This window comes from Tachyglossus aculeatus, chromosome 4 (assembly GCF_015852505.1).
Source record: "Tachyglossus aculeatus isolate mTacAcu1 chromosome 4, mTacAcu1.pri, whole genome shotgun sequence".
NCBI classification, from domain to species: Eukaryota; Metazoa; Chordata; class Mammalia; order Monotremata; family Tachyglossidae; genus Tachyglossus; species Tachyglossus aculeatus.
This window is the reverse complement of record NC_052069.1, coordinates 127,931,279-127,942,213: the sequence shown is the minus strand read 5'-3', so window position 1 is coordinate 127,942,213 and position 10,935 is coordinate 127,931,279. Positions and strand designations below refer to the sequence as shown.

Below are 10,935 nucleotides of genomic sequence, written 5' to 3'. Positions count from 1 at the left end.
GATGCCAACAGGGAACGTGTCTGTTTATTTTTCTATTGTCCTCTCCCAAGCACTTAGTCCAGTACTCTGCACACAGTAAGCTTTCAATAAATACAACTGACTGACTGAGTTCCTTCTGACTCCCAGGCCAAGGCTCTATCCCCTAGGGCACACTGCTCCTTGTGGTCAGGGAATGTTTCTACCACCTCTGTTGTATTGTCCTCTCCCAACTGCTTAGTGCAGTGCTCTGCACACAGTTAAGCCCTCGAAAAATATGACCGACCGACTGACTGACCGACAGTGAGATCTAGAAAGGGCGGAAGTGAGAATCCGCCTCCTGCGGCATAGAATTTGCATTACACCATGTGCAGCTGGGTTGCTCTGAGAGCTGCTGTTTGTAAACAATCTCTCGGACAAAACCTGGGGTTATGTCTCGGTGCACCAAGTTGGGGAAATCCCCCCACCAAAAACAAAACCCCAAACTAGCTGTTGTTGAAAGCAAGAGTTGATATAGTGTGGTGACTAATGCTACCAAACACAAAAAAAAGGTGGGGAGGAGGGATGGAAGAGAAAGAAAAGAGAACAAAATCTCCAGATACCTTGGTCCGGCATACGATCGGCAAAAGTGACAGGCAATGGATCTTCCACTTTGTATAAATCGGCTCTGGTAGGGCAGGGATTGGGGCGGGGAGAGGGCGAGACCTCTTTATTTACAAGACCCTTTCAGACTATGCAGTAGTTGGACTTTGGCACTACGAACGACTCATCAGAAGCTCCATGAGAGCCGACTGATTGATTGCTTTCACAGAGCTTCTGCGTTTGTTGTTCGACCCACCACTGGTGATCTTGTCCCAAAGAAGGGAAATGTCGATTCCATCCTATCTTCGAAGACAGGTTCCCCCCTCAATGGTCAGGACAGCAGGGTAGACTGGTTTCCTAAAAAGAGAAACACAAAATCATTTTTAAAATAAAATGACATTTGCTAAGTGCTTACTATGGGCTCAGCACTGTACTAAGCACTGGTGTAAGTACAAATGAATCGGGTTGGACACAATTCCTGCCCTACATGGGGCTCATAGTCTTCATCTCCACGTTACAGATGAGGGAACTGAGGCCTCGGGAAGTGAAGTGACTTGCCAGGGTCACACAGCAGACAGGTGGTGGAGCTGGGATTAGAACTCCCATGCCCAGGGCCCAGACTCTATCCACTTGGTCAATCTGCTTCTCTTGGGGGAAGAGTTACTCAGCAGGGCCTACGTCTGCCACGAAGTCAGGCTGCCATGGCAGGAGTTTGCTACACTGAACAAAGGCCTCTTTTCGAGACTCGTTCAGAAGGGGTTTCTAAACTCCCATCTTGGGGGCCTAGAGAGGAAGGTCTTTTCCAAACAAGGTCCCCAGTGATCGATTAACTGATGATCATTCCCAGCTCCTCCACTTGCTGCTGTGAGACCATGAGCACATCTCTCCATTTCTGTGAGCCTCAGTTTCCTCATCTGTACCATGAGGATGGATATATGGATATAGCCATTTTCCCTCTTCCTTCAACTGTGAAATCCTTGTGGGATAGGGATTGTATGCCTCATCTAATTATTCTGTATCCACCTCAGGATTTGATCTTCTGTAACTGCTGAACAAATACCCCTGAAAAGATTAAATTTTATTCCTAGATTCATCGTTATTATTGTTGATGTTTCCTGTGCAGCATTGGGCTTGGGTGATGGGTAATCCTGGTAATCAATCCATTCAATCAATCAATCAATCAATCAATCCATCAATGGTATTTTCTGAGTGTTTACTGTATGCAGAGCACTGGACTAAGTGCTTGGGGGAGCACAATATAACAGAGTTGGTAGATACATTCCCTGCTCACAAACAGCGGAGAGTCTAGAGGGGGAAACAGACATTAATAATCAAACAATGGTATTTATTGAGCACTTACTGTGTGCAGAGCACTGTACTAAGCACTTGGGTGAGTACACAGGAAGGTCAACTTCTTTGGCCATGGGAAGAGATGTTTGGGAAAGGCCTATATCATTGCTGGGCAATCCAAGTTTATCAATCCATCAATCAACGGTATTTGTTGATCGCTTAACTGTGTGCCGAGGACCGTACTTACCCATGGTCACACAGTGGCTAAGTGGAGTTGGGATTGGAACCCAGGTCCTTCGGACTCCCCACCCACTTGAGAGAGTCTGACAGAGGTTGACACACTCCCTATCAATCAATCAATGGTATTTATTAAGTGCTTACTGTGTGCAGAGCACTGCACTAAACATTTGTGAGCATACAACAGAGTAGGTAGACATGTTCCCTATCAACCAATGTTATGAGTTCTTATAGTGTGCAGAGCACTATACTAAGTGCTTGTGAGCGAACAACAGAGTTGGTAGGCAAATTCTTATCAATCAATCGATGGTATTTACTGAGTCCTTCCAGTGGGCAGAGCACTGTATCAAACACTGGGGAAGAGTATAACATAGCAGCGTTTGGTAGACGTGTTTCCTGCCCACAACAAGTTTAGTCTAGAGTGCTTACTGTGTGCTGAGCACTGTACTGAGCGCTTGTGAGAGTACAACAGAGTTGGGAGACAAGTTCCTTATCCATCATTGGTATTTACTGAGTGCTTACAGTGTGCAGAGCACTATACCAAGCACCGGGGAGAGCACTATATAGCCAAGTTCGGTAGACAGGTTTCCTGCCCACAAGGAGTTTACAGTCTATCTCCGACAAATGTTCAAACGTGGTCAGTCCTCCCTGGGCAGAAGCACAACATGCGGTGTAACCTGGTGGGGTGGAAGAGGCCTAGCTGGGGATGATTAGTCTCTCTGTACCTCTGACTAGAAGCTCCTTGTGGGCAGGGATCATGTCTACCAACTATGCTGCACTGTCAGTCAATCATATTGATTGAGTGCTGTGTGAAAGGCACTGTACTAAGTGTCTGGGAGAATACAACACAAGTATATAACAGACATACTCACTGCCCATAATGAGCTTACAGTCCTCAAGGGGAGACAGACATTAATATAAAGAGATGACAGACATGTACATAAGTGCTGTGGGGCTGAGGGTGGGTGAATAAAGGGAGCAAATCCTCTTCTCTCACTCCCTTCTGTCACCCTGACTTGCTCCCTTTATCTATCCCCCCCTCCCAGTGCTGTCATTTATAAAAATTATAAATATCTGTCACATTCATTTCTATTGTCATGTCTGTCTCCCCCACTAGACTGTTTGTTGTAGGCAGGGAATGTGTCTGTTACATTGTTATACTGTACTCTGCTAAGTGCTTAGTACAGTGCTCTGCCCATAGTAAGAGCTTCATAAATATGACTGAATGAATGTGTGGAAACTGACCCAAGACCGGGCAACTCCATGTTAGCTCTCTGGAATCCATTTTGTGTGCTGTAACAACCTCAACAGCCTAAGACAAAGACAAACTTAACCTCATTCAAGTCCCCTTGCCTGGCCCTCCCGTCTGTGATAATGAGTTAACCAAGAGAAACAAGAGCAGGAAATTATGCACTGTTCAAGTGAAGACTCTGATGCCAGAGGACCACGAAATTTGAAATATAAACGCTTGATAGAGACCCCAAATAACAGGAAAGAACCCCTGGCCCACCCCAGACTATAACAGGCTGAGCTTTCAGCATTTACGGCGCTGAGGATAGAGCTTGCCTTTACAGCAATGGAGACTGTCTTCACCTACACAGATCCGTATTACTATTGTGATGATAAATTCTTTGTGCTGTCTTGCCGCGACTTGATTGTTTTTCTAGAACATGAAAAATGGGTGGGCCCTTTTGGACTGCCTCCTTAGCCTTGTGTGTGTCTGTGTTTCTCTGTTTTCAACTCAGCACCACTCTGGGCATTTTCTTGCCTTCTCCCTGCCCATGTATACTTAGTGTTTGTGTAGAACCTCCACATCTCCCTGCCCTATGTGTGCCCGCTATCTCCTCGATCCAACCATGACTTCCATTTCCCTGTCAAGCCCCACTCAGGGTCTGCTGCCATGCTTGCGCTCCCACCCTACCTCATGGCCCCCAGGGCCAGCATTTGATCCCAAGATGAGATGAAATGATGCTTATTTTTTCTTTTAAAAAAAAAAGACAATTTTTTTTGTTTTATGGGTTTTTTTAAGTTCTTACTTTGTGTACCTTGTGTACCTACCTCAGCACTTAGTACAGAGCCTGGCACATAATAAAGGCATAACAGATAACATAAAAACAAAAGACCTGGGTTCTAATCGCAGCACCTCCACTTGCCTTCTGGGTAAACTCTGGCAAGTCATTTCACTTTTCTGTGCCTCCATTACCTCATCTGTAAAATGGGGATTAAGACCGTGAGCCCCTAGTGTGTGAGGGACTGCGTCCAATTTGATTATCTTGTATCTACCCCAGCGCTTAGTACGGTGCCTGGCACATAGTAAGAACTTAAATACCATTAAAAAAACCCCCAAAACTGTCAATGGAAACGGCAGGGTGGGTAAGGAAGAACAGAACTGCAACAAGTGTCGACATGTGTGGAAGGATCAAGTGGCAACTAAGGGGGCCCAAGTAGCCCAAGTCCAATGTGCTTGGCCACATGGCCCCGGAGATGGGATGTTTATTGGCCATTTTGGAGCTGGTCACTACGACAGCTGGCCTTTACTGTCTCTTTCAAGCCAGTTGTGGACCCCTGGGGCCACTTTACTAAAGAGAGTGAGAACGATTTGGAGTTACTGATCATGCATCACCAGACATCTACACTGAAAACTCCTTTTGGGCAGGGAATGTGTCATACTATCCTCTCCCAAGTGCTTAGTATTGGGCTCTGCTCATGCTAAGCACTCAATAAAGACAACTGACTGATGTGAGGGCTGGGCAGTCCTGCTGCCCAGGTCAGTGGATGTGTGGTTTTGGTGACCTGCTCAGCCTGGGTCTGTGGTGGAGGGGTTGGCCAGCTGGGCATCTCTGAGCCTCCATGATGCCCTTTCTCCTTGGCCAGTTCTTGGGCAGAGACTCGCCCGTCTGCCCAGGCTCCCTTTCTGTCCAGACAGACCTTGGGGGCAACCAGCCAGCCTCCAAATGCCAGCATCTGCAGGGATTTGAGCCTCACCTGGGAAGAACCAGTGGGGAAAGACAGGCTCTGGAATAGAACCTGTTAAGCGCTTACTATGTGCCAAGCACTGTTCTAAGCACTAGGGTAGATACAAGCTAATCGGGTTGGACACAATCCCTTTCTCACATGAGGCTCACACCCTTATCCCTATTTTTACAGATGAGCTAACTGATGCTCAGAGAAGTGAAGTGACTTACTCAAGGCCACAAGGCAGACAGGTGGCACAGCTGGGGCTAGAACCCAGATCCTTCTGAATCCCAGGCCCATGCTCTAGCCACTGAGCCATGCTGCTACTCTGGAAGGCATCTGGGCACCTTTTATATTTCTTTCCTATTTTTTTTAAGCAGACTGGAAGGAGGACCTTTTTTTTTCCATGAAAAAGAACCCCTAAATGCCTTGTTTGTATGCATGCACATGTAAACATGCACACACACACACACATATACACACACACACACGCGGGCCTACACACCCAATTGAAATCTGTCTCAGCAAATTGAGAGGAAAAAAAGACTCACTTGTTGGATGGTTCTCAACACTCGGCTAACTCTCCATCTGGCCACCCGTTTGCAGATCCTCCGCCTGATCTCGCACAGACACTCATGAGCTTTCGAATGGTCGGATTAGTGGAGACAAGGGTTGAAAGGGGTCTTTGTTGATGAGGACTGGAAAATGTTCAGTGGGTCTCGGGGAGGAGAAAAGGGCCAGAACGAAACCTTCTGCTGTCTTAAGGATCTCAGGACTGTTTTGGGGAACCTCTAATGCGGCACTCTTCTGCCTCTCAGGGCAGGAAATGTGTCTACCGACTCTGATATAATGGACTCTCTCAAGTGCTTAGTACAGTGTTCTGCACCCAGGACGCAGTCAACAAATACCATTGATGGGCTGATTGATTGACTAGACTGTCCCTCTAGACCGTAAGCTTGTTGTGGTTAGGGAACATGCCTATCAACTCCGATATACTGCCCTCACCCAAGCGCTTAGTACACTGCTCTGCACACAGTAAGCACTCATAAAAACCACCAATTACATCCAACTACTCGCCCCCGCCTCCAGTCCCCTCGCTCCCTCATTCGGCCGTCATGTACCGCCTACAGATCCATGGCAGAGATCCCCGCGTCCGGTCACAACGGGATGGACTCAGATACAACGCCCCTCTTCGAGAGGTCTTCTGAAAGAAGGACGCCGCTTCTCTACCACCCCCTCTGGTGACATCATCTGAGTGGGTTCCCTCCCTCTGTGGACCCTCCCATCGGCATTCCAGGGATATCCCTTGATGACCCGGATTCAAAAGGGAAAGGGTCAGATGGCTGCATGGGTCTTTATACAAGGGGAGGCCTGGGGTGGGTCAACGGAACAACAGGAATCTCCTGGGCTTTGAGGGCGAGAGGTCACCTCACCCCAACCCCCCATGAACCCACTCCCCTTCCCTCCTGGGGTGTCCACTCCGGGGGTTAAAGAAAGCGAGGAAGCTGCCCAGCGACGAACCAGTGTGTTACCTTCGTCTAAGCCCGACAGGCCTCCCCGGGCAGGATTTCCGGATCTGTGTGGGCGAGCCCGCCCGGGCCATCCGAGACAGCATCGCCCTCCCCGACGGTCACCTCCACCCAGTCCACGCCGCCAGCCTCCTGGTGCCCATCGCTGCAGTGGCCGTCCCGGCCCCCGCCCCCGGCTTTGGCCCCAACCACCGTCGGCCGGTCCTCCTCCTCCTCCACGTCCCCCCGGGGCCGTGGCCGGACCTCCCTTCTCCCATTCCGCGGGCTGTCGGCTGGGGGCCCGAACCCCCTCCAGTGCGGGAAGGGCTCATGGCCGCGGTCCTCGGCCCCATCCCGGGGCTGGACGACCCACTTGAGCGTCCCGGTCCTGAGCAGGCCCCGGTTCTCCTTGAACCAGCGCACGATCTCAGTCCGGACAAGGCCTGTCTGGGCGGCCAGCCGATCGTATTCCTGAGGGGTGGGCCACTGGGTTCGGGAAAAGGTGGCCTGTAGGAGGCGGACCTGCTCCCGACTCTCGTACGGGGCCGGGCACGGGACCGTGGAGCCGGGCTGCGGGGCGCCGTTCGGGACCCCGGATTCCGCCAAGACACGCTCCCTGCCCTCCCCCAGCTGCCTCCGGTCCGAGAACCATGGGTCGGCCTCCGCCCCGAGCCTCCCTGGCTCCCCCCTGACAGGGGTTTTCTCCCCGAAGCACCGGAGAACGGCATCTGGGCCGGGCCGGCGGCCGCGGGGGGGGGCGGGTGGCCGCGATGGCCAGACGGTCCTTGGCCAGGGACTCGCTGGTGATGTGGACGATGCCCCTCTGGCTGCGGTAGCGGTGATCGCTGAACCACTTTTTGATCTCGCTGCGCGAGAGGCCAGTGGCCCCGATGAGCCGGTAGACCTCGGCCTCGGCGGGGAACTGGCTGGCCAGGAAGCTGGCCTTGAGGGCGGCGATCTGCTCCTTCGTCTTCTTCCGGTCGCCGGGCGGGGCTGGGGGCGTTGGGGCCGCCGCCTGGACCCGCTTGCTCTCCAGGGTGGGCCGGAGGTCCAGGGGCGGGCGCTTCTGGCCGGGGGCCAGCCCCCCAGCCACCGCCAGTGCTACAGGGGAGCAGGGGACGGCCGGGGCGTCGGCCACCTGGGCCAGGACCAGGCCCGCGGGGCCGAGGATCTGGCAGGGCACGGCAGTCCGCGGGCCGGGCCGTGGCATCTGGGTGGGCAGGACGGCGAGCGTGGGCGGGGCCGGGGGGATGGTGCCGTTGAACATCTTCTTGCGGGCCTCCTCCACCTCCTCCGGGGACCAGCTGATGCCGTGCTTTAGCCGCTGGGTGGCGAACCAGACCCGGATGTGCTCCTCGGGGTGCCGGGAGGCGGCCGTCAGCCACGACAGTTCTGCCTGGGTCGGGTAGGGGAACCGGTTGAAGGAGCCGATCATGGTGGCGTTGGTGTCCAGGGCCGAGTCATACTTGGCGCTGTTCAGGGGGACGGGCACCTTAGGGACCAGGTGGACGTTCGGGGGCGGCTGGACCGAAGGTGTTACGTGGCCCGCGGGGACCCGCGGCGGCTCCGCCCCATTGAGGCAAGGGGCACCCCCTGCCGGTTCCTCCTCCGCCCTCCGGGCCCCTCTGGTCTTCCCCAGTCCGGGGGTCTCGGGGTCGGGGCGGCCGGCGGGGGCCTCGATGGACTGCTCCAGCACCGTCTGGTTGTTGCGCTTGAGCAGCTTGAGCTTGAAGTTGGTCTCCCCCGGGTGGTGGCGGGCGTTGTGGTCTGACAGGGAGTCGTACTTCTTGGTGGTGAAGTCGCATTCGGCACACACATACAGGGGGTTCAGGATCACGTTGGGGTGGTGCAGGTCCACGTGCTCTGTGAACTCGTTCAGGTTCTGCGTGGAGTAGGGGCAGTATTTACACTCATAGCCCCCCTGGAGCTTCTTGGGCTGGGGTTCGCTCCTCGACTTGGCCTCGGGGGTGTCTCCTCCTCCTCCTCCTCCCACTCCCCCGGGCTCGGCCATTGGGACGTCTGTGGCCTCCCGCTTCACCCCTGGCGGCGCAGCCCGGAGCATGCATGGAGTCGTGGACTTCCTCTTGCTGGCCATGGCGCCGGGGCTGGGGGGCGAGGGCTGGCGATGCGGGGCGAGGAAGGGGCTTCTCAACAGGCCAGACTGCCCTCGGACGGATCGGGCTCAAGGCGGGAGTCCGGTCGGCCCGGGGGACGCTAAGCATCGACTCTGCCCGCCATCCGGCCGTGTGACACCTGTAAGGCATTAAGGGAGATGGGCGTCAGACGGAGACGACACCGAGTCGTCTGGTGAGGCCGGGCAGTGGCGTGGCCTACTAGGGAGGGCCCTGGCCCAGGTGTCAGAAGGCCCTGGGTTCTACTCCAGACTCGGCTACTTGTCTGCCCTGTGACCTTATGCAAGTCACTTCATTTCTCTGGGCCTCAGTGACCTCATTTGGAAAATGGGGATTGAGACTGTGAGCCCCATGGGGGCCAGGGATTGTGTCCAACCTGATTAATTTGGATCTCCCCCAGTGTCTAGTACAGCGCCTGGCACCTAGTAAGCGTTTAACAAACGCCATTAAAAAAAGCGGCTGGGAGGGGAACCGGGTAATAATAATAATAATTGTTAAGCACTTATTTGTTCTAAGCACTGGAGTAGATACAAGGTAATCAGGTTGTCCCACATGGTGCTCACAGTCTTAATCCCCATTTTACAGATTTGGTAACTGAGGTGCAGAGAAGTTAAGTGACTTGCCCAAGGTCACACAACAGACAAGTGGTGGAATTGGGATTAGAACCCACGTCCTCTGACTCCCCAGCCTGTGCTCTTGCCACTAGGCCACGCTGGGTAGGAACAAACAATTCCCTTCCACAGATGGGATAAGTCAATCAAGTGATGGGATTTACTGAGTGCTTACTATGTGTAGAGCACTGTACTAAGTGCTTGGGAAAGCATAACACAATACAATTTGAGATTTTTTAAAAATGGTATTTGTTATAAGTGCCAGTTACTGTATTAAGCCCTGGGGGCAGAAACAAGTTAATCAGGTTGGACACAGTCCCTGTCCTACATGGGGGCTCACAGTCTGAATCTCTGTTTTTCAGATGAGGTAACCGAGGCCCAGAGAAATCAAGTGACTTGTCCAAGGTCACCTAGCAGATGAGTGGCAGAGCTGTGATTAGAACCCAGGTTCTTCTGACCTACAAACCCCCATAATAACAATTATGGTATTTGTTAAGTGCTCACTATGTGCCAGGCACTGTGCTAAGTGCTGTGGGGGAATACAAGCAAATTGGGTTAGACACAGTCCCTGACCGACATGGGGCTCACAGTCTTCAATCCCATTTTAAAGTTGAGGTAACTGAGGTCCTGAGACCTCTTGCCCATGACCTTACTCTGGCCTGGAACTCCCTCCCGCCTCAAATCTGTCAAGCAATCACTCTTCCCCCCTTCAAAGCCCTTCTAAAGGTTCACAAGGCTCCAAGAGGCCCTCCCATACTAAGCCCCCCCTTTCCTCAGCTCCCCCTTTCTTTTGCATCACCTCGACTCACTCCCTTTGCTCTTCCCCCACCTCCCTGCCCCACAGCACTTTTGTATATATCTAGATATCCAGAATTCTATTTATTTATATTGATTCCCGTTTACTTTTTTGATTTCCATCTTCCCCCTTCTAGACTGTAAGGCCGGTGTGGGCAGGGATTGTCTCTCTTTACTGCTGGACTGTACTTTCCAAGTGCTCAGTACAGTGCTCTGCATACAGTAGGTGCTCAATAAATATGACTGAATGAATGAACGAAAGTGACTTGCCCAAGGTCATCTAGGAGACGAGTGGCACAGCCAGAATTAGAACCCAAGTCCTTCTGACCCTCAGAACCGAGCTCTAGCCACTACGCCACACTGTGGGAAATGGGGCCTGGCAGTAACCCACTCCACCCCTACCTCGTCTAGTTTGTTCCACAGGCCAGTCCTCGCTCCAACTAGTCCTGAGGAAAGAACTGGAGAAAGAGCTGGCAGTGCCCCTCCCTCAGGTGGGCAGCCTGGGCATCCGGGGCTATGGGGCGGAACACTGCCCCATGATGTCCTCTGTCGGACAGCACTGTGGGGTAGAGGTGAACATCACAATGATCACAATGGCATCCCTTTAAGCGACGTGCTAGGTGCTGGGAGAGAGACAAGGTAGTCGGACTGGACACAGTCCTTGTCCCACATGGGACTCACTGTCTGAGGAGGGAGGGAGGACGGGCACTGAATCCCCATTTTATAGACAGGAACAATGAGGCCAAGTCATTCATTCATTCATTCTTTTGCATTTATTGAGTGCTTACTGTATGGAGAGTACTATACTAAGCACTTGGGAGAGTACAACAGAACAGTAAATGGACACAT

At 52.7% G+C, this 10,935-nt stretch overlaps 1 protein-coding gene across 1 annotated transcript; it reads right to left on the bottom strand.

Moving 5' to 3' along the window:
* Positions 1-203: 203 nt before the first annotated feature.
* On the bottom strand, positions 204-10,576 carry ZHX2 (zinc fingers and homeoboxes 2). The gene is given in 4 exon segments (XM_038745908.1): positions 204-915; positions 6,573-7,304; positions 7,306-8,801; positions 10,489-10,576. Coding segments are annotated over 2 exon segments (2,064 nt in total). The 5' UTR covers positions 8,644-8,801; positions 10,489-10,576; the 3' UTR covers positions 204-915; positions 6,573-6,578.
* Positions 10,577-10,935: the final 359 nt, after the last annotated feature.